The 24928-nt window shown below is 36.6% G+C and overlaps 1 protein-coding gene and 1 pseudogene across 1 annotated transcript; one reads left to right on the top strand and one right to left on the bottom strand.

Annotated features, from left to right (window-relative positions):
• Positions 1–246: 246 nt before the first annotated feature.
• On the top strand, positions 247–4585 carry LOC149845321 (phospho-2-dehydro-3-deoxyheptonate aldolase 1, chloroplastic-like). Its single transcript, XM_089995692.1, has 5 exons — positions 247–753; positions 2757–3034; positions 3182–3458; positions 3760–4005; positions 4117–4585. Exons 1-5 carry the CDS (start codon positions 307–309, stop codon positions 4372–4374), a joined length of 1506 nt encoding a protein of 501 aa, XP_089851818.1. The 5' UTR covers positions 247–306; the 3' UTR covers positions 4375–4585.
• A 1836-nt stretch (positions 4586–6421) lies between these two features.
• On the bottom strand, positions 6422–19461 carry LOC149845320 (cationic amino acid transporter 6, chloroplastic-like; annotated as a pseudogene).
• Positions 19462–24928: the final 5467 nt, after the last annotated feature.

Raw genomic sequence — 24928 nt, 5'->3', positions numbered from 1 at the left:
AGCTGAGCCCTGTTTTGACCGGGTCCGGCCGACCTGATTAAACTGATCCACTTTGAAGCTCCATAGGATAAAGTCAAGCACTGAAAAAGGAAACTGACACAAAAGGACATCTTGGTACGTATCCCCCAAAAGAATCCCTGTTTCACCTTATCCACAAAGGTACGATGCTTTTAATAGCATTCTCGATATTTACATTGAAATAAATGTCAAATATATAACCTCCAACTTATAAAGCGGAGCGAGAGAGAGAGAGAGAGAGAGAGAGAGAGAGAGAGATCGTTCCGAGACGCGAAATTTCTTGGGAAAATGGCGATCTCTGCAAATGGGTACCTCTCCAAAGTCCCTCTCATGCTCCAAAACCCCAGAATCCACCCAAGAACCAGCGTTTCGGTTCGCGCAGTCCGTTCCGCGGAACCATTGAAGCCCGGGACGGCTGATTTGGACTGGAGTTGGGCAATCGATAGCTGGAAGACGAAGAAGGCCCTGCAGATCCCTCAGTACCCCAACAAGGAGGAGCTCGACGACGCCCTCAGGCGCCTCGAGCGCTTCCCTCCGCTCGTCTTCGCCGGAGAAGCGCGGAAGCTCGAGGAACGCCTCGCGGCCGCGGCCGTCGGCAAGGCGTTCCTGCTGCAGGGAGGGGATTGTGCGGAGAGCTTCAAGGAATTCAGCGCCGACAATATCAGGGACACGTTCAGGGTCATCCTGCAGATGGGCGTCGTCCTTATGTTCGGCTGCCAGATGCCCGTCATCAAGGTTTTGTGCTTTATTCGGATTCTTACTACTCTCTGGCGTTTGAATTCAATATGGTTTCTTCTTCTTTTTAATCGTGTTTTTATGCCAATTGATTTGTTTCTGTAAATGTTTTGGTGCCATTGTTCTTGTTTCGAGTCCTTGTGGTGTTTTTGTTCTTTTGATGAAGTTGGGTATTGAGCGTGTATATTGTGGTATTTAATTTATATATTTCTAGCTCCGTTCTCCATATTGTGGTTATGATGGTGTGTTGGATTTGTTTTTTTTTCCAAGAAGTTGGGTATTGATTGAGCGCCTATATTTGGGTTTTTTATTTCGTTTTTCGGGGTTGATCTTGATCTTGATCTTTTCAAGGTTCTGTTTTATGCTGTTACGTTTTATTTGTTTCTAGCTGTTGTTACAACATAATTTTTAAAAATTTTATGAAAATAAAAAATTTATTCTCTTATTTTATTTTGGTTGTGTGCTTTTTTGTAAATTCTTCAGATTGTGAAACTTTTTGGGAGACATTCTTTATTTCTTCATAGATTCTTCTCTGGAAGCTGGGCGTTTGAGTGAGTATATTTTGATCTTTCACTTTGGTGTTTCCTTTATATATTGTTGTATCTAGAATATACTACTTCCAATTTTTTGTTTGTTATTTTTTTTAATGTTGAGACTCTTCCTGGGGGTTCTGATTATCTTTTGTTTGTTTCGTAAGTCGATAAGGCTTTTGTTATGGTGATGCCTTTTTGTATGATATGGGCTTCCTCTTGATTTTTATGGGTTGGGTTCGTTCTCCTCTGTATTTGGGTCCTTGAACTCGAATAGGTTTTGACAATTTCTAGATGTGGGTTGGGTTTTCTGCATGGGGGAAATGTTTCATTTCACTGCTGTTGTTAATTCATGTGCATGCACACTCTCCCATTCAATTCATTGGATATGATTCTTAATGGTGTTTCTTCTTTGGCTCTTCTTTCCGTTCTGTCACTATCCTCTAGAACCTTTACTGATTTTGACTGTTAAAACATCTAATACTAGAGGATGTTTGACGTAGTGTGATGTTGGTTTTGTGATGCACCCATTAACAGGGATTGATTTATTATGGTGTAATTTTAGAGATTGATTTCTTTTTGTGTAATTTTGCACTAGTAAATAGGGGTGGTACACGAACTGAGCAGCTCGTGACTCGGCTGGGTTTGGCTTATCACAAACTCGTTCGTATAGTTGCCGAGCCGAGCCACCAGCAACTCATTTAGCTTAAAGAGTCGAGCCCGAACACAAGGTGTTTAACTTGTCTCGGCTCGAGAGTGCTTGTTTAGATAAAATATATATATTTATGGATAATATATATTTTGTGTAATATATAAAAGAAATAATGCATAAAATATATATAAAAAGGAATGATGAATGAAATATATATATACATAAAATATGGACTGTTATGTGTAATTTATAAAAAGTTATATATATTTTCAAGTATAATATGTAAAAAAGTATATACTAAGTATAAATAACATGTAATGTTTTTACACAAGCCAGCTCGTCTTCGGCTTGTCTCATTTCAATCCACTAGTAAACGAGCCAAGCCCGAACATGCCCTGTTCGGTTCGTGCGGCTCGTTTACCAGCCCTACTAGTAAACTCTAACATCGTTTCCGATGCTTGCCTACAGTTGACGACTTGTTGAGGCGACGGCCTACCCCTGATTGGATTTATCTACCTTCTTTTTTCTTCTTTTTGGAGCCTTAGACCTATAGTTCTCTACTGTTCATTTGCTATTTCTTTTCCAGGTGACCCTTCTGCTATGGTTTTGTAGCTATATGTTAAATTTAACCTGCAATCTTACCTGTTCGATGCTTGATACTTATGCTGGTGTCCCGTAGCTTCATCATAAGGCTTCGGGCATTTGAGTTTGTTTTGTGGGATGGTGGTGTGGATTTGTGTTTCCTTGGGGCCACATGGGGTAAACTTGAATCCTGTATTTTGGATTGATGGCCTAACTGGGTTTATGTTATTGCATGACAGGTGGGAAGAATGGCTGGTCAGTTTGCTAAGCCCAGATCAGATCCATTTGAGACTAAGGATGGAGTGAAGCTTCCCAGTTACCAGGGAGATAACATCAATGGGGATGCCTTTGATGAGAAATCTAGAACCCCAGATCCTGAGAGGATGATTGGTGCCTATACCCAGTCTGCAGCAACTTTGAATCTTCTTCGAGCATTTGCTACAGGAGGATATGCTGCTATGCAGAGGGTCACCCAATGGAACTTGGATTTCACTGAGCATAATGAACAAGGTGAAAGGTACGTTGCAGTCATCCTCATACTTATACTGGATGGTTCTGCCTAGAATTTGCATGTCATGATTCGTAAGTTAAATCATCAATTTTTTTTAATTTCATCATACAAGCTGATCATTGGCATATTGGGGAATCATCCTATTTACAACAGATTTATAGAGCTTGCTCAGAGAGTGGATGAAGCTTTGGGATTTATGGCAGCTGCTGGTCTTACTATGGAACATCCCATAATGACCACCACAGAGTTCTGGACTTCTCACGAGTGTCTTCTACTGCCTTATGAGCAAGCATTGACAAGGAAGGATTCAACATCTGGGCTGTTCTATGATTGTTCAGCTCATTTTCTTTGGGTAGGGGAGAGGACAAGGCAGTTAGATGGGGCTCATGTGGAGTTCCTCCGTGGTGTAGCCAATCCTCTTGGCATAAAGGTGATGCTTATGATCTTAACATGTATTGCAAGCTTTGAAATATTTTATCTGTTTCTTTTTAGATGAAATAATTAAGTGCTTCAAATTTGCTTGTGCTTGCTGTGGGCTGTCAAATTTTTTTTTAAGCATTTTTGTCGTTCTGTATAAAACCTTGATTCTTTAGAATTCCCTAATAGTTTAGGAGTTCAGCAGTTCTGTTCAGAATTTTTGCTTGAATATCATAATACCTTCTCTGAATATGCTTTTCTTTCAATAATCTTAACCAGTTTCATCATTATGTAATTTTTCATGCGATGTGCAGGTTAGTAATAAGATGGATCCAAAAGAACTCGTGAAGCTTTGTGAGATTTTAAACCCTGATAACAAGCCAGGAAGATTGACTATAATCACCCGGATGGGAGCAGAAAACATGCGTGTCAAGCTTCCTCACCTGATAAGAGCTGTGCGTCAGGCAGGACTTGTCGTGACCTGGGTCAGTGATCCACTGCATGGAAACACAATCAAGGCACCTTGTGGCTTGAAAACACGTTCTTTTGATGCAATCAGAGTAAGAATTGATAATCACAGGGAACTTAATTGCTGTTGTTTTGTGAATCTGTCATTATTCTATTTCTTCTCTATAGATCATTTCTGATGTTGATGCTGTTTTCCTGTGTAGGCCGAGCTGAGAGCTTTCTTTGATGTGCATGAGCAAGAGGGGAGCCACCCAGGAGGTGTGCATTTGGAAATGACTGGACAGAATGTTACTGAGTGTGTTGGAGGATCAAAGACCATTACTTATGATGACTTGAATTCTAGATACCATACCCATTGTGACCCTAGACTCAATGCATCTCAGTCTCTGGAGCTAGCATTTGCAATTGCTCAGAGATTGAGGAAAAGAAGGATCAGGTCGTGCCGGTCTCTTTTCAATTAGGTAGATTCTTTTACTACTTTTTAATGGCAGCAAAGGTTGCTATTTGGCTTTCAGAGGTTATCTATTCTTGTTCCTTTTTGGTTTTGCGGCAATGTAAGGTGAGCAAATGGATTTGTGTAACTTGTCAAGGCCGTGAGGCACTCTTTGTGAACTTTCATGAAACTTCCTTGTGTATTTAGATGTGTCAATAAGAGTAAAGCTTCAAGGTTCCTATCTTGGTCTACGTTGGCTGCTCGGTTTTCCTTCATTGTCCAAACGAGATACAATGTGTAGCTCCTCTTTTCTGAACTAAAAAATGCCTAATCTTTTGTACACAAACTATCATTATGGTTTTAGTTGAGATGCTTTCTTCATGCATTCTCTTTAATTGTTATTCTCTGTACTTCAACATACGCTTGAGAAGCTGTCACATATACTTGCTAAAAGGACACATGATGCGCTGTTTGTAATTTTTCAACATGATTAGTATATTGAGGGACACGACACAGGATAAAGTTGGAGTATCTTTGTGACAGTTGAGCGGCTAATCGTTCTTGGTTTTTAAATATCAATAGAAAAACAAAACAAGTTCATTTTCAATAAGTTGATTGTATGTCTGTTTGCTGTGTCATCTCTTTTTCTTCTTGAATTGTTTTGGCTTATAAGTAGGTTGTCCATGTACTAGCCTAATATTATGGATAAAAACTGTATAAATTTGTGACTTGGGTGAATGAACTTTGGGTCTCTGTCAATAAATAATGTTGGACAATTTGGCTTTTAAATATCTTAATTTGGGAAGATATGGGTATCAACTGGATTTGAACTTTCGCCCTAAAGGTCTTCAATCATCTGGTAAGGATGATTTGCGAAAGTCACCAAGCTGAAGGGACGACATGAGTTCGAAACCCAAGGATGCACGATTTTTCCATGCGGCAGAAGCTGGGTGTACTCTCTGGTGGGCATACCAAATTTCCAACTTGGGTAATTGAACTAATCTAAAATCATGCTACCTAAAAATTTAAACTGCCATAAAGCACCAATATTGTTCTCAGCTAGTATATATAACTGGGACTAGAGGGTGAAAACCTTGTGCATATTTTTGGGGAGAAACCCCACCCTCTCCAATAAATAAATAAATAAATAAGCGAGTTTTTCAAGTTGTTATTGGTATAAAAATGTAACATTGTTATTTCAATAACTTGTGGGAAATTTTATTGCAAGTCACAGGTGATCCTAAAACATGATTATATTGCCATTCTAAATTTCTGCGGGACCTACATTCTATGCCAAATTGGGCAAGGATTTGTCTATATTTTGACATGCAATAGAAAAGAATACCCACAAACATGAAAGTCATGAACCTGGCTGCCATTGCTCAAGGTTTGGAGTTCATGAACCTGTACTCAAATTTTGCAGTCGCTAAGTGAAACCTTATAATCTGAAAACTAAACCAACGTTTCTGTGATGCTGCCTGTGAAAACTGTTCCAGATGCCTTTACTCTCCTTCGCACTTTGTAAATATGGCACCATGGATGTTGGCTTAATTTTTAGGTTAGAAGGCTGTCATGCAATAATTATGCTTGCTTTTTCATTTGCCCAGTATCGTGGACACAGACAGTTTTACATGTCATTGTTGTTTCATATTGTATCGGCCAAAATCGATTCGTTGATTTGGCTTATTTTTTAATGTTTTTGAAAAAGGGTTTAAAATATTGTTTCATTATTTGAATATTTTTACTGACACATATCATCTGCTGGTTAAAGATTGGTCTCGGTTCAGAGTCTGAATCGGCCGATTCTCTGAATCATTTTGAAAATCCATTCATGCCCGATTCTGATTCTGATTCTGACAACATTGTTCATATATTCTTTGCACATGCGATAATTATTATTGCTCCAATTTTTTCCCTAGAATACGTGCTTAATACTGGTAGGCAGAATACTTTAGGGGCATCAGAAGATTCAGAACTGAGTACCTTATCTGCACCCACTTCTAACTCTTTTACCACCAGTCTCTCTCTCTCTCTCTCTCTCTTGGCTTTGTTGAGATGATTCAACCAATTTGTGGTTATTGCATTTGAATTTCCACCTTAACTTGGTTGATGACTGAATTTGGCCTTCTACTTTCTCTCTCTTCTCTTTCACCATTGTATGTAGAGTGGACACCATATAGGACATAGTATAAGGTGACCACACAGCTCCATATCCCAAACATCTGGTATGCTTTCCTCTTCATGGTTGCAAGCAGGAACACATTGATAAATATGGAAAGTGCAGCAGGCCATGGCATCATCGGCACACACCAATGGCGAAGCCCGTGAACCATAGGGACGCAGTATTGAAAACATGCCACACATAAGATTGTCAATCCACCAAACAGGACCAATTCCCACCAGTATTTCTTCCATTTCCATGACAGTGCAAACCCAAATGAGCTCGTGGACACGAGCAATAGGAAAACTAGAGTTGGAAGCAGGCCGTTAGCTCCAGGTTTCACATATCGACGATAAATGAGTGCATTGGGCACCAGGTAGAACACCAAGAGTGCACCAATTGAGATCATATCTAGCACTAGATCCAGATCCAAGAACAATGAAATAAGAGCAGTACAGGTGCCTGTTTGTGAGATTTGTGTTGTAATATCATGTCAAACAAAAGGAAGCAATATAGTCTTCTATTCAGAGTACGTACTTTTTTCATCCTAACCTTACATTTTTGTTGCATGTGATGCAAGTTAAATAAAACTAAGTTGGTCTTCATCATGTTCCACATGATGCCAAAATGTAAAATATGACAAACGGCTGGATAATGCTGCTTAATCTGTCGCAGTATTTACCAACTATTTACTGGCTCATCTAACCAAGTCGAGGATAAGCATGGAATCAACTCTTAGGCTCTCATTAAGATAGTGGGACTTATGTACTGATCAGCCACATGAAACTGTTTTTTGGATAGTCCAAGTATAAAGCCCCCCAATCATCGACAGCACATTAGCTGGTCTCCAGTTGGTAAAACCCTTGTTTCCCCTCCCCCGTGCCCACTTATACCTTCGACCTTGCAGCAAAGGATGACATCCATGAGTTTTGAACTTGTGATGTCCCGTCAACTTGGTGACAGCCACAAGTCGCCCCTACCAGATGAGTGGAGCCCTTATGGGCCAGCCACAAGAAAGTTTGTTTGTTGGTTTTTCTTGGTTAGATATGTTATGGATTTTATCAAATCTTATATTAATAGTTAAAAATTGATGCTTTTGGGAAGGTTGGTGCCACGGGACAGGCAAAAGGTAGGGACACAGGCTCCACTCGTGTCTTTTGATATGACAAAAGGTGTTCATTGTGGTTTTTTTGTTTTTGGAGGTCAAGACATTCTAGAGAAAATTCAATGTGATGAAATATCCCATTTCTAGAACAAGACACGCCATATATGCTAAAATTTTATGGATCAACAGTTGTACTTATCCGTTACATATTTCAAAGCGAGTCATTCTTGTCAAAATGATTTTTTCATCATATGAGTGTGTTTTTTTTATTCAGAAAATGACCATACTACATGGATAATTTGATGCATTTTCTTAAAAACCTTATAATTTTTTATATTTCTTCCCATGTCCAAAATCATAAATATCTGAATTTAAAAAACCTTTTTACCCTTCACACGTGAACTTCCTCCCAAATGTGTGAGACTCTTTTGCAGAATATATGTATCTCTTAGATCAGATGTCAAAAACCCGTGTTATTATAGTCGTTAGAAAGCTGAGACATATGACTATAACTTTCATATTTTGAGTTAGAACCGAAAACCCTTCTATGGTTTTCAATTTTGAGTTCTAAAACCAAAAATAAAAACATACTCTGCACCCTCTAGGGTTGTGCATTTTCTATATGTTCTATGCTATTTTTTGGTAACCTGTATTGAAAATTCAAAAAAATAAAAGAGATAGATTAAGATGTCTTTTCACTTTTACCAAAGATCACCTTGATCTGATGAGGATGAAGAAGTCAACATAAAATATAGGCAAACTTGAGAAAGTCCACATAAAACACAAGTGGATTTAAGAAAAGTTCGCATAAAATATATGTAGATTTTCTTAAGTCTACATAAAATATATACTGACTGTCTTAAGTTTGCATAAAATATATGCGAAAGTCCTTAAGTCCTCATATATTTTATGTAGACTGAAGAAATCTGCATAAAATATATGCAAACTTTTTCATTTTGTTCAAGTTTAATAGGAAGTTTGCATATAATTTTATGCAAACTTCGTAAAGTCCATACAAAAAATATGCGAACCTCATTTTAAGTGGATGTATGCAGTACCCGAGGAGCGAAGTGATATAACGCATGAACTTCATCAGTTTCATGCATGTGAAGGGTAAAAGGGATATTTCAACGCTGGCTATTTATGATTTTAGACAAAGAGAATATCACAAATTATAGGGTTTTAGGAAAACACATCAATTTTACCATACAATACAGTCATTTTTTCATATAAATGGAGAAAAACTGCACAGCTCATAGAGCATTAGTGTAAAACCCTCAGCTTCAATCTTGCAACAAATGATGTCTATTCGTGGGTTTCAAACTCATGACATTTACTATTTTGGTGAGGATTACAAGCCACCCTACTAGATGAGTGGAGTCCTTATGGTTAATATGGTTTAGTCATCACACCAAAAAACTTTTGGAACAATTTGACACTATCGCCATAGATTTTTTTTCTTTGGATAATTTAAGGGAACCCCCCAATCATCGACCGTTGGCTGGCCTATGGTTGGTAAAACCCTTGAGGGAAGTACGCCTAAGCTTCATCCTTACGGCAAGGGACACTACCTATGGGTTTCAAATTTGTGACATCCTGTCAACTTGTGACATTCACAATTGGCCCCAAGCTACCAAATGAGAGGAGCCCTTGTGGGCATCGCCATAGATTTTCCTTTATTTTAGTTGCAATGAAAAAGCAAATTGAGGCAGGGGTTTAGGGTTTTTTACCTAGGAAGATAGTAGCGTTCACAGGGGTCCCAGTTGAAGGGTGAACTCTAGCGAACCAGGAAGGAATAAGTCTTGCCCTTCCTACAACACAAAGGTACCTTGCTTGGCCTAACATGGCTACCAAAAGAGAGGTGAGGATGCCCGAACTTGCGCCTGCACCCACGACATTGCTTGCCCATCTCCACCCCACAACCTTTTGGAATGCGTATGCAAAAGGTGCTGAACCTTCTATCTGCAACCAACATTTAAGATGAAAACTTAAATGTTTAACTATTAGTGTCAGATCCATTACTGGCAAAACATACTATTGAACACATGCAGGGGGGGGGGGGGGTTCCCTGGGTGTCAAACGTGCCCTTAATGTGTGTCTCCTAATAATATTGAACACATGCAGGGTGAGACTTATTTAACTTTTAACTGGAGCTAGTAATTAAGTATACATATATATGAGAACTGAATATATTAGGTTTATGATAGATCTGAACGGTTAGTTGTGTTTAGCATGCTTGATTTAGTGAGAATTGACTCTTGAATCATGTTTTTCTAACAAAAAAACAAATTTTTTGACAAAAAAACATTTTTTCTGAGCCGGAAAAAATTGGTACTTTCATAGCCATTGATTTTGGATCACGGAAAAAGCCTATATGCAAGTCAGATTACCGTGATCCAAAAGTTGGTTTCCACTAAACAAAACCTATAGATCACATCTACGATGTGAGATGTGAGAAAAATACTTCACTATTTTTTTAAAGGGCCTAAGAGACCTAAGGAAAAAGGGAGCCTAAGCAACACATTACTAGGGGGACCGCACAACCAAAAGGAGGACGATGATCAGGCAGCGTTCTCTTTCTCTAACGATTGAGTTTTTTTATTGTTCGGGCTCTACATATTGCATTTTTATCATATATTTAGTAATTGACATATTTTAGATTATGATTTTTTGATATTTAGATGTATTTTTTAAAGGGTTTAAAATCAATGTATGATAATACTTTGTATTGTAAAATTGTGAGTCATCCATTTTTTATGTTTTGAAAAACATGGGTAGATGTTGTAAAATCTTCATATAAAGCATATTTTTTGTTAAGTACATTATGAATGACAAATATGAGATCGGATAGTTGAGAAGTGGAGCCTTCCAATCAACATTTATAGATGTTGCACCTTCTTTTGGTTGCACGGTTTTCCTTTATTATATATATATATATATATATATATATATATATATATATATATAGAGAGAGAGAGAGAGAGAGAGAGAGAGAGAGTTGGTATAAAGTTTATGATCTCATTTAAGATAGTTGAAACATGTTATGCAGATACCTAACACAACACTAATAAAAAGTATTGACAGAACTCGTATGAAAGGAATTAGGGGAAAAAGAAAAGCAAAAGGAAGAAGAGGTGATGCGAAAGATTGTATGGCGATCCAAGATGTACCTTTAGACAGAAAGGAATGGAGAATCAAAACCTAGACAACCAACGCCATATAAGTGGGAGTGTGTATCAGGTCATAGTGTGCTCTGATGGTAATCCCTAACAACTCACTATGATGTCATTCATGTAAGGACATATGGCTATAAGTGACTGTTGGAGTGGCTATTTTAACGGTCACATTCCAAGAGAAGTGTCTCTTGAGGTTGGAGGCCATTTCAACAGTCACATTTCAAGAGAAGTGTTTCATGAGGGATGAAAGAATTTCTCTCAAGGGTTGTGTCACAAAGCTTGAACCATCTTCATAGTCTATAAAATGAAAGTGTATATAATATACACAAGAAATCACAACATAAAAGAAGAAGAGGGTTGAGAGTTCAGACTCTCTGACAATTTTGAATGTAATTGTGAAACCTTCATCCCGTGTAAATTCGGCCCTGTACAAGGTCAGTTGCTAACATTGGTATCAGAGCGCAGGTTGTGCGGGTTTGATAGATCCCTATTGGTGAAAGTATGCATGACGGTATCTTTGCATCACCGAGAAAAGAAAAACAAACAATTCAAACAGGAAAAATAAGCGATTGAGCTCAGTGAGATTTTCCTATTTGAGAAAACCCGATTTACCAGGGTAATTTTTTTCCAAATAATATATATAGATTTTCTGGTAAACGACAATCGTTAAGACCCGTCACCAGAAATCGGTGGAGTCGTATTCGGCAACACATGCCCACAATGTTTGATTAGTAAAAAAAAATTATCGTCGGACCGACTCTGGCCTGCATTGAAACCGTGCATGCCCAAATCAGGGTTTAGTGGTTTCCTCCATTCTGTAGGGTCACTGCCAGAAAACCCAAAACTTTGTGGTTGGCAGAAGAATGTTGGTTCGACGCTGGTACATGCTACTCCGTTGGGTCATCATCGTAAGTAGTGTCCACTCCGACGCTAGCAGGAAGCTGGGTGCCTTGTGAAGTCGCTGGAGGCGGACACCGTGAGCTGTCGCCTAACCAACGTCTTGGTCTGTCGGCAGCGGCAAACAAAAAAAACCAGAAAAAAAGAGGAAGGAGAAAGGGTCTGCTTACCGGAGCGTCTCTGGATAGGCTCGAGGAGGTCATCGAAAAATCGACGTCGCTCGGCGCTGCCCAACGTTGGTTTTCTCAAAGCAGGTTAAGAGAAAACGAAAAGGGGAAACCCTAATATGTTTTCCCCCTTTTTGTTATAATGTATAACCCTTTTACATTAAAAAAAATAAATTTTCATATTAAACCTTAAATTTATTGCAAATTTGGAAAAGGGGTTACTTTTCTTTAAAAAAATAGAAAAATTCATATCTGACTTTTCTAAAATTATAGAAAAGTGGTTCTTTTCTTTTCTGATTACTTCAAAAAAATTTGTAATTTCGAAAAGACACTAATCTTTTCTGAAATTAAAGAAAGAGGGTTAAACCTTTCTATTTAACTAAAAAATTTCGTTTTGAGGTTTCTATTTTCGCTTTTGCTTAAAAAGGCTTCTGCCTTGCTGGAAATTATAGAAAAGAGATTTATCCTTTTGATAAACTCAAAAAGTTGCAGAAACAAGTTTTTGTGATTTTATTTACACAGAACTTCTCTTAAATACTTTCTGAAATTACAGAAAAGTGGTTCTGAGTTTCAGAAAATCACCTGTTACTTATCTTTGTCAAAAAGTGCTTAAATTTAGCAATTTTTGTAATTTTCTTGCATACTTAAAGATCTTATTGCAAGATAAACTAGTTTAGAAAGATTAAAACTAGTTATATTTACAAATATTAGTTGGAATATACTTTATTAATTCCTATATCTGTTTATAATTAGGAAAATGGCAAATCGAATAGTCATGGTTGAGTTATCCAAAATTGACAAACTCAATGAAACAAATTTTAGAATGTGGAGAAGAAAAATAGAATATCTATTGATATATGACAAGACCCTATACATATTGAACAATATGAAATCTTCATTAACTGATAAATCCACTGAAGAAGAGAAAAAATCTTATAACAAGTTTATTTAAGATGATCAACTTGCTCGAGCAACTCTTCTAACATTTATGCAAGATGACCTCATCCGAGTATTTGAAGATTTTGACACTGCGAAGAGAATGATGGAAGAAGTCAAGAAAAAGTATGATATGACTTCAAAACCCACATTCACCTTCTTCTAGAGCAGTACAACTCTTACAGGATGAAAGGTTCAGATAACGTAGTCGATCATGTGAATCGAATATCGATAATGCTGAAGACTTAGCCATATCAGAAAATGATATTCTCGTGTGCATGCAAATCTCCACCATATTAAATAGTCTTCCTCCAACATGAAAGATGGTGTCGATTGCCATGAGGTTAAACCAGAAAAGTCTTACTCTAATAGAGCTCCCTCTGCAATTAGCTCTTGAGCAAGAGCACATGTCAAAAGACAAAAAATGAGAAGTTATGAATACTCAAGAATTCTTCCCAGAAAATTCTCACAAGTTCAAGCCTAAAGGCATATTCTTCAAGAAATTTAAGAAAAATAAATTCAATAAGAAACGTCCAGTGCAAACCAAAAACTCTAAAACTGCAATCAGGGGAGCATGTTTCTCTTGTAAAAAAGTTGGACATTTCAAGAATAATTGCCTAAATAAAACCAAGAAAGAAACTTCAGGAAAGCAAGTAAATAGAAAACGAGAATTAGTGTGCACTGTATCTGAATCATTGATCGCATATAGTGATCTCCCAGGGTGGTGGATAGATTCAGGGGCGACGCGACATGTGTCTAAGACAAAAGAAGGACTTGTGGAAATGAAAGAGTTGAAGCTTGAAGATCATAAGGTGTATATGAAAAATACCTATAGTGATGTGGTCGGGATAGGAACCTATAGGCTTTAAGTAGAAGAGACCAGTCTCCTACTAACAAATATACTTTATGTACCTTCCATGAAAAGAAATTTTTTAGCAGTAAAAAATTTTGCTAAAAAGGGCTTCAAAATTTGCTTTCAGAGTGACAAGGTCACTATTGGGAAAGATGAAAAAGTGAAGCTCAGGGGTCGCTATGATGCTGACTATGGTCTTTTTTGTCTTAATGTAACTCCTTCTACAATTAATGCAATGAATATTTCTGGTTATATTGATTGTGCATTTAATGTAGATGCATATTTATGGCATTTAATGTTAGGGCATGTAAATGTCAATAAAATAAAAAAAAATAATTAACATGAGATTATTACATTCCCTTAAAATATAAAATTTGAAAAATGTGAAGCATGCATATCAAGAAAAATGACAAAGAAAACCTTTTTCCTAAGGGAAGTAGGTCATGCGATTTGTTAGTTCTAGTACACACAGATATTTATGAACCTTTAACCATAGAAACACATGAAAGAAAATCATATTTTATCACATTTATAGATAATTATTCTAGGTATAAATATATATACCTAATTTCTAAGAAATCAGAAGCTCTAGAAAAGTTTAAGGCATACAAACATAAAGTTGAAGGATTATTAGAAAGAAAAATCCAGGTTATCAGATCTGAGGAGGTGAATATAACTCTAATGAGTTTAAGACCTTCTGCATTGATAATAATATAACTCTTCATTAAACGATGCCTTATATGCCACAACAGAATGGTGTAACAGAACGAAAGAATAAAACCTTAATGGATATGACAAAATCCATGTTGGTACATGTAAATTTTCTCAAAAAATTCTAGGGAGAAGCAATTTGCACTGACATGTATATCCTGAATAAGGTTCCTTTTAAGGTTGTAGAGCTTACTCCCCATGAATTATAGACTGATAGAAAGCCAAACTTGACTTGTTTACGAAAGTAGGGATTACCTGCTCATGTATTGATTCCTAATCAAATGAGAGACAAGTTAAATAGTAAAACTATCAAATGCATCTTCATGGGATACTGAAAGGAATCAAAGGGATATCGACTATATAATCCTAAAAAAAAATTTATAGAGAGTAGAGAGGTAGAATTCTTGAAAACTCAAGAAAGCATTTTTGATCTTGAAGATGATGATGTATTTCTAGATATCATAAATAATCTTGGGATACCCATTTAAGATTTAGAGCATAACGATGCAGTTGTGAATAATGAACAAACTTCACAACCAGTAATTAGACAGAAAAGAATAAGAACTCCTCCATCGTATTTGAATGATTATTATACATTCTTGGGTGAAAAATTATGTTATTCCATGGATTTGGATGAAACTCTTGATAACTTGAGTTTTGAAGATGCAATTGCTTCTAATGAGTCTGAACTCTTGAAGAAAGCAATGAAAGATGAGTTGGACTCTATAGAAAAGAATGGAGTTTGGGAACTAGCTACCTTGCCTAATGGATATAGGGCAATTGGTAGCAAATAGGTTCTCAAGAAAAAACTCAAGGTAAATGGATCTATTGATAGATTTATGATCAGATTAGTAGCAAAAGGCTATACTCAACGAGAATGAATTGATTATGAAGAAACATACTCTTCTATAGTTAAACTGGCATCTATTCGTATTATTTCGGCATTGGTAGCTTATTTTGATCTTGACCTATATCAAATGAATGTAAAAATAACCTTCTTAAATGGTGAATTAAATAAAATTATTTTCATGCAGCAAACAGAAGGTTTTGAAATTAAAGGTCAAGAAGATAAAGTATACAAGTTAAATAAATCCTTGTATAGACTTAAGCAGTCACCAAGACAGTGGTATTTGACCTTTTATAATGCTATAACCAAATTGGGTTATGAGGCAATTAATCTGGATCACTGTGTATATGCTAGAAAAAGTGGAAATAAGTTTACTGTGTTATCCCTTTATGTTGATGATATATTAATTGCAGAGAATGATATATACATGATAAATATGACTAAATCATGGTTAAATTCTCGATTTAAAATGAAGGATATGGGTGGGACTTCATATATACATGGAATTAAAATCTACAGAGATAGAAAATCGAGATTGCTATGTCTGAGTTAAGAAAATTATTTTTTGACACCTGTAGTAAAAGGCCAAAAGCTAAGTAAGAATGATTGTCCAAAGGATGGACAAGAAAAGTTGAATGTTTCTTATGCTCAGGCAATTGAAAGCCTAATGCATGCAATGTTTTGTACTAGACCTGACTTAAGTTTTGCTATAAGTCTAGTAAGTAGATATCAAAGTAACCCTGGGCTCTTTCACTGGAAAACAATAAAGAGAAATTTTCGATATCTAAAAGGAACTAAGGAACTTAAGCTATGCTATCAGTCAGATAGTTTAAAGCTTGTAGAATACTCAAATGCTGACTTTGCTAATAATAAGGATAAAGCAAAGTCCACATGTGGTTATGTATTTATGTTAGGAGGTGGGGCAATTGCATGGTCATGCAAAAAACACGGGTGTGTGTCACAACATACCCAGAAAGTTGAGTATATAGTCTGTAACATGGCGGTCACATTTGGTGTGTAGATAAACCGTTTCTTAAATGAGTTAAGATTGGACATTCTAAAAGATTCACTTTAACTATATTGTGACAATAAAGTTGCTATAAGACTAATACAAACTGAAACTGATAGCTCTAAAAGTAAGCATATTGAAGTTAAATATTTATATATTCATGATATGCTTATGAAAAATGAAATAGGAGTGGACTATGTTCCTTCAAGTGACATGATAGCAAACCCGTTAACCAAGACAATCACTGAGGATGTTTTCACTAGACATGTAAGTCAGATGGGACTCAAATATGTTTAAGTGGTAAATGAGTAAAAAAAAAATTACTCAGAAAGTATGTATGCAAGGTTTCGGTTGAGAATAAGCATATAAACACAGGGTGAGTAAAGATTACTCAGAAAATGTGTATGCAACGTTCTGGTTAAGAACAAACATATAAACACAAGAAGTCCCTTATGACCAAGTGAAAGATGTAAGGACATATGGCCATAAGTGACTGTTGGAGTGACTATTCCAACAGTCACATTCTAAGAGAAGTGTCGCTTGAGGTTGAAGGTCATTTCAACAATCACATTTCAAGAGAAATGTCTCTCAAGGAATGAAGGGATTTCTCTCAGGAGTGTGTCCTAAAGCTTGAACCTTCTTCATAGTCTATAAAATGCAAGTGAAATAAAATATACACAAGAAATCACAGCATAAAAGAAGAAGAGAGTTGAGAGTTCGGACTCCCTGGCAATTTTGAGCGTAACTGCAAAGCCTTTGTCCTGCTGCAAATTCAGCCCCATACAAGTTCGGTTGCCAACAGTTAATCCATGGGATTAACGGCATCCCAAATACCATACATGTGAACTATTTTTCAGCTGTTCATATTTCAAAACTTAGATCCCATTCATCTAAGGCATCAACAGTTCTGAAAAAAAGAAGATAGGATCCATCTGCTAGTAGACGCAGATTCCCTACGATGGTATTTGTGATGCAGTTCATCGCATGGATGAACGGCATCAGAGCACACTCTGACCTGATACACACTTTGTAAGTGGGATAAGACTTGATGGTGCTAATGATGAATTGCGGACAAATATTGACTAGCCAGTACCGTTGCATGTCCAATATATACGTTGAATGTGTGCACATCCTCCCATGAAGTTATTATTGAATTTCAATATTCTCCCAAAAACTTCCATTGTGGTTAGCAGTACCTCATTGTAGGGAACCATCACGGACAAAGCCAAGGACATGAGAGAGTAAAGCAAGGAGACAATGATGACCGAGCCGGCTATCCCCAAAGGCAGGCTTGTAGAAGGGTTCTTGATTTCTTCAGCCATTGTTGAAAGAGTCAAAGCCAAGATAACTAAAGTAGACCACAGCAGCTCCATCAAAAACACCTTTAGCTCCAAAAGGGGCCAATCCTTTAGGCTTTATGAGGTTTATCAGCTTCCCATTGCAAAAACCTCCAACGATTATAAATCCGAAGAATATCAAGTGTAAAGCCGTCATCACAAGGTTCAGTATTGAGTTTTCCTTGGTGCTGCAGTTTCAACATGATTTCAGTTATAATAAAATAAGTAAACATGACATGGCATTAAAAAGAAAAAGAAAAAAACTGAATTGCCATATTAGAAGAAGAAAAGATTTGCTAGCCAATCCATAGGATACATGATGATAATGAAGAAGGAATAAAGCAACTCTCAAAGCATCGCTAGCAAATGTCTGTGCACCTGTAGCGCATACGTGCTCACAGGAAAACAGAACAAATGAAGTACAAATAAAAAGAAAGATATTGGTTGAAAAACGCATCAACTTGTCACAATTCTAATGACCTTTATGACATTCTACTGGAGAGAGAGGCCACCACTGTCATCAATAAAACAAAGTGCATAAGGAGAGAGGGAGAGAGATCCACAAGAAACAATAAAAACAAAAGTACAGCGAGAGACACCACCAATAAGAAGTGCCTACCACTGTCTTTCATTTCAAGATAGTTGTGACATTGATGAGACGACCCCCACCATCAGTAAAAGAATAATAAACTTATAATTGCAGTTCCTAAAATCTCTCTCTCACAAATTAAGAGATAGAAAGTGATTTAAAGGAAACGATAATTTACCCAAGACACAGACAGAGAGTGAGAAGAGAAACAAGAAAAGAAGCAGGAAAGTCCAACATGTTGCAGCCCTTTGGCAATCCACTCAACTTCACTCTCCATACGTTTGGATCTCTCACTCCAAAAGCTGTGCACAGATACTCTGTAAAACTTCTAGCCGCTGCTGCATTAGACAGCACATACTCCATCAGAATGTTAGCTCCACCCAGGAAACCCACAAATTCTCCTGCATCAGCCCAATACCTCAATCAACAAAAGACCATATGATGGAAAATAGATCACTCTATTTATTTCTATGGATTAGAAAAAAAAAATTACTCTTGTTTATTAATTTGGTGAAATCTTGGATATATGAGTTAGTGGCATATATATATCCACAAAGCAAGCTTATGTTGGTAGTTCGCGATGGAGTAAAGTCTAGTTTGATAGGACTTTTTTTCATGAGGAACAGGGAATCTACCCCAACATCAGAGACCTAGTCACGCTGGCTATGCCCGTCATACTTAAGGTCGCTTTCCTGATAGTGTAAACCCGTGGCTCACCCCTTGCTCTCAGGGAGTCGCCTTGCTTTGGCATGAGCAAGGGACATAATGCCCTTTCCCCTTCTTATATGCAAGGGGCTGATGCCCTTAAGAATGGAACCCCACCCGTGTAGAAGCCAAGGCCCCCTCGCACTACGGCAAACCCCTTTGGGCTTCTTGTTTGTTAGGACCAACAACTAAAAAGTAAATGAGTTTAGATGATACCAAATGTGATTCTCAGGTAACTAAATGCACCAGCAGCAGCAGGGATCTCAACTGAAAACTCTGTGTAGCACAAGGATGAAAGAAGTGCTGAAATTCCTGCAATCAAGTAGGAAATGAAAACAGCAGGACCAGTGGTGGTATGAGCTACTTGGCCTGTGGTAACAAAGACTCCAACTCCCAGCATTCCGCCAACACCTAGAGCAACCAGATCATACCAACACAACTTCCTCCTCATTTCTGCTCCAGACCTTAGTCTCATTATGGTTAGTTCTTCATCTGGTGTCCACTTTGCACACATCCTTTCTTTTAGTCTTCTGGGTGTTTGAGATAGAGCATGAAACATGGTAGAGAAGGTGATATAACAACTTGAAGTTGGCATTTTGTGGGGTTCTGGCTTCCTTTGCATGGTTTCTCAAGGAGATTTATACACTAAGATGCTTTTGTAAAAGACCCATTTTGCCCTCAAACTCAAAAATTTGTATGATGCTGCATTAGCCTTTTTCACAGTGCAGGTCAAAAGTACTTCCTTGAGCATCCTTTGTTCATTTTCTTGTTCTTCTTCTTCTCTTTTTAATCTTTTCTCTATAATTTTTCGTTTTAAACAGAAGACCAGTTGAACAAGCAATATTGGTGATCCACCACACTCATCTCTTGCATCACAATGGATTAGTACCCAAAATTTTTACATGATTTTTCTGTCAGTGGCAAACAAGAACACCAACAATTTTCTCACTAGCAAGAAATCAATGGGACACCCAATGGCAAAAGAATTACTCTTTTGCTCCTTTCCACGCATCAATGTTGGATAATTTTGGTGAGTGCTTTTGTTTGAGACATAAAATACTATTGAATAAATTTCGGACCACACAAGTCCAGATCGTATCTAGAATCCAACAGAAAAGCAATATATGATTATAATGATGACAATGATGCTCATGTTAATATCTGAAAGCACTAATAAATTCCAATGAAAAGTGGGAGTCGACTAAACTTGACCAGACCATCTCGGTCTAACTGAGTTCTGTTCATTGAAATGGCACCAAATTCAACTCAAGTCGATTAGGAATTGGAGTTACTGCACAACAGAGTCGGTAGCCCTGTACTAGATTAGTATTTGCACTGGTGCCCAGTGGTGCTGATCGGGCTTTGATGAATTCATGGTGTAGTTGATTCTGTTTCACAGTAGTTCACATATTATACTTCAACTTGCCGGTGACTTTGCTGTGCTCATGATGTTTCGGCAGTAAGAGGGGAATTATTACTTCACAATCACAGCTACCTGCTAAACATTAGAATATGATATCCTATAGTTGTTGATTTGTTGGCTACAATTAGTCATCAATTTTGTAGCAAGGGCCCCAAAATATAACAGTGTCTATATATATAGGGAAACTGGAATATGTTTACTAACCAAATATGTTTGCTGGTATGAATTGAGATTTTCATAGGCTTTTTTGCAAATCTAACCCTGCATATGCATTTGGCATGATTCATTTGCTAGGAATCGACTGTTGGATCATCTCAGATCAAAAAATATGATTTTTTATGTTTGAATATTTATAAAAATTCTAAGCCATTGATTTTCAACCCTTAAAAAATTCTTCTTATACATCGTAATTGGATGATCCAAGAGTATGTTTCTATAAAAGCAAGCATTTAGATCACATCAGCACGGTGAGATTTTTGAAAAAAAGTAAAAAAGACTATAAAAATCTTGGTTGATAACAGTAAACATATTTGGTTGGTAAACATATTTTAGTTACCCTATATATATATATATATAGAACACCACGTTGAAAATGCCCATATTTCAGTTCTCTCTCTCTCTCTCTCTTTCTCTCTCTCTCTCTATATATATATATAGAGAGAGAGATAGACAGATAGATAGATAGATAGATAGATAGATAGATAGATAGAGAGAGAGAGAGTAATGGGTAGGTGCTAAATGAAATATGCTAAATGATAGTGCTAAATGGGTTTTTCTGCTCCTCCGGTGTTTTTTTGCAGTTGTGACCCCATAAATAGGTTAGGCATGGTCGATTTATGAGGAATCCACACCTGGATCATGTGTTTTCGGTGAACAAAAAAGATATTTGGAGCCTTGAGAACTTACAAAACTTATAAGGTCCAAAAAATCAAAGGTCCAAAATCTTTGTAAATTTTCAAGGGTCCAAATATCATTTTTTCATCCAAACACATGATTCATGTGTGGATTCCTCATAAATCGACCATGCCCAACACATTTATTGGGTTAGAACTGCGAAAAAAATACTGGAAGAGCAAAAAAAAACCCCATTTAGCATGTATCATTTAGCACCTCTCTCTCTCTCTCTCTCTATATATATATATATATATCCTAGAGACAAATATTAAAGTCTTAACTCTTAGTTCAAGACCTCCAATGTGGTTAAGCACAGCCAATTATACAATTCAGTTATTAACGTAATATAATTTTCATAAAATGATTGTACTATACACCAAAAATGCCCTACAATTTTTTTGTCTTAATCTTCGCACGCGAATGTCCTCACACATTTGTGAGCATCCTCTTGCCTGTGCCCCAAATGTGGGAGTATTTAGTTAAAAAAGGTGTGAGTCTTCTTTTAGGCACAGACAGGAGGGCATTTGTAAATGTGTAGGAGGAAATTCACATATTTGAATATTTGGGAGGAAGTCTGTTCCCTTGTGTGAAGGGTAAATGTTTTTTTTTACATAAAAAAATTTCAGAATTTGGACATCGGGCGGATTTCAAAAATTATATATCATTTCCGAAAACAAGTCATTTTTGTCGTACAGTGCAGTCAATTTTCACATAATTTTATTGAGAGTTCTTTGTGTAATATAAGTGTTGACTTTCAGTGCTATATCTTAAGTCAAAATTTTATACTTTCAGAAGGGCATTTTTTGGGCAGGAACTCCTATTGGGCTATATATAGCGTTCTACAGGATCTGAAGCTGTGCAAGACAAGTTGCCAATGAGTCAAATTCATCCAAACCTAGCAAGACATGTTTTACTTGGATATGTATAAAAGAGGAAAGAGATTCAGTTAGGTCTGGATCCGGATTTGGATGGTAGATTGCTGGTGAATCATGTGGCACATAAAATCAACTTATATGCTGTTCTACCGGACAATGAATAATGCAAAAGATTTCAATCAGTGGATAATTGGATCTGGATCTATACAAATGGACCCGGATACAAACTTGTACGATAGAATTGGATGAGATCTGACATATTTACATCCCTGTTTGCCGGCTCTCATGAAAGTTCAATTCCATGAATCTTTGGAGGCAGTCAGATTAAAGGTCAATAATATTTAATTGGTGTATATTCAAATATCATCCTAGTTTCAAAAAAGAAGTATGGAGTGGACTGCATCTTAAATGCTCTTATCATCCTAAGTCCAAAAAACATGACTTATAATTTATGCATTTTTTTCTTGAGAAAGGGGATGGTCTCGTTAGGGTCCTGTTAGGAGGACCCTCTAAAAATCATACTTTTAAATATTTTTGTACTCCTTCTGAACGGTGATATGTGTTTATCATTGCTTATTTATTAAGAAACAAGTTTTCTTTCAAATTGATTTCATGTAAAAATATAAATATTTGGTCATCAAATTTTAGTATCACTAAACAATGATAACGAGCAAAACATATTTACAGGTACGATTTTCGGATGGTCCTAAAGGGACCTAACGAAAAAAACGGGTACGACCATCCCTCTTCTCTTTTTTTTATATCGTGTTAAATATATTTAACTGCTAAGGTTATAACAAGAATCAATCCAAATTGCAGGAAAATCAGCATCTCTTGAGGTTGAGCAACAAAATTATTTGAGGAAACCATTTCAGTTCCTGCATGTCTCTCATCTTATAGTCATTAACAATGTGGGTCACCAAAAGAACTAATGATATAATTAAGTAGGGCTTTAAGCAGTTTCAATCCTAAGGTCTCGTCCAAGTCCAACTGACTTCATTCCTTACATGGCTCTGGATCCAATCAAGTCATATTGAATGTGGGACTTGAGGCTCGAGTCTGATACCAGATTCAACAAAAAAAAACTGCATTTATTGAATTCATATAATGCTTTGCCAGGTGAAGGTCCAAACCAGCCAAATGTATTGCTAAAATTGATCCTTTTCATGGTCCAAGGTCCAGCTCGGCTTGCCGACAATCACGAGGTTAACATGGAATCAGCCAATTATGAATCCTGTTCAGATCCGACCCGGTTGCAAAGTAAAAAATAACGGCCTAGCTAGCTAAGACATAATTAAGAACCCCACTACTGCATTAGGCATACTGATTTCCCTACAACTCTTGTTTTTGTGTGATGACAAAAGGAAAATAATACACTTGTGGTCTTCCACTAAGAAAAAGCTTCCCCATGGGATATTGAACAAACAAGTTGTGAATCCCATTAAGATTACACAAATTAGCCTTTACTTAATGGAGGGCTACTATGAGAGGAGGACAAAGAATACTGTTAAAAAAGATTAATGCCTAAAGGGATTGTGTGAATCACTCCTTTGTAATAGAACAATGATAATCAAAGCAAATGAACGGTAAAGAAATGGCCACATTCCAAAGACACCAAAAAGTTTCACTTTTTGCAGAATTGGATGATATAGCACAGACCGTATATGAGAGATCACAGCCTCAACTTTTTATACATATCTTAATAGAAAAAAAAAGTTTAAAAAGCCAGTTTAAGCATATGGTAAAGTATGGAGTCTCGATGAGTAGTGCTTAAGGAGCATGTAAAAGCGATAGGGAAAGGTGTTATGCTATAAAAACAGCTCACATGCCCCATTAGAATAAATTAAAGTTGTTTTTAAGTGGTTCATTGCTACCACTTTGCCATCCCGGCAGTAGGCACCTGAAACGAAATTTTACAAATATATCCGGTGGCACAGACAACATTTTTCACTTGGTGGAGAAAGGGGAAGTATACGTTGTCAGATGTACAGAAACTGTGTGTGTGTGTACAAATACATAGAGGAATTAAGTGTGTATATATATATATATGGTACATATTGGCTAGTACGAAAATAATGAGCTAAAAATCATAGGTGCAAGTTGTATAGACTCTAACCACATAGATGTGTTCAACATGGTTTGTTTGTTCAGGATCAAGCCTTGGATTGTGCTTTTCTAATGTAAAAATGTGATCTTTTGATTTATGAATTTTTGGCACATTGTGGACCATTGATTTTTGAACCTCTTTAAAAAGCTGATTACTTGTCATAATCACATGATTCAAAACAGTTTCCTACTAAACAAACCATGTAGATCACATCCTTAACATTTGATCTACAAAAAATCAGATTTTTTTGAAGAAAAATGTGATTTCTACTCTTTAGTTCCATACCTTGATTAATAGCCAATATTAACCCATATATATATATATATATATATATATATATATATATATATATATATATATATATATATATATATATATATGAGAGAGAGAGAGAATGGGGATCATCCTACCCCTTTTTTTCATTAAGTCACATTAATACCCTCTAGAAATCATGCTTTCAAGTATTTCTGCTCAATCTGGGCTGTAAGATGTGTTTATGATTGTTTATTTATTAAGAAACAAGCGTTCTTTCAAATTGATTTGATATAAAAATATATATTTGTTATCATCAAATTTTAGCATAATATCAACCAATGATTTTTGTACCTCTTTAAAATACACGTCTGAACATAAAAAATCTTAATCAAATACATGTTCTCTATTGAGTAAATTATGATAAATGCATTCAACAGTTAAGATCAAGCAAAAAATACTTAAAAGTGTGCTTTTTGGAGGGTCCTAACGTGACCTAACAACAAAAAACTAGGACAATCCACATTTTCACACACAT

The sequence above is a fragment of the Nuphar pumila genome, chromosome 2 (genome assembly GCF_984573655.1).
Source record: "Nuphar pumila chromosome 2, dmNupPumi1.hap1.1, whole genome shotgun sequence".
Lineage (NCBI taxonomy): Eukaryota > Viridiplantae > Streptophyta > Magnoliopsida > Nymphaeales > Nymphaeaceae > Nuphar > Nuphar pumila.
This window is presented reverse-complemented; position numbering and strand designations above follow the sequence as displayed.

Excerpts from the sequence above, each read along its gene's own strand:
- LOC149845321 (XM_089995692.1), top strand. The coding sequence starts at position 307 with ATGGCGATCTCTGCAAATGGGTACCTCTCCAAAGTCCCTCTCATGCTC. Across the intron at positions 3,035-3,181 it reads CATAATGAACAAGGTGAAAG|ATTTATAGAGCTTGCTCAGA; the intron begins GTACGTTGCAGT and ends TATTTACAACAG. Across the intron at positions 3,459-3,759 it reads CCAATCCTCTTGGCATAAAG|GTTAGTAATAAGATGGATCC; the intron begins GTGATGCTTATG and ends TGCGATGTGCAG.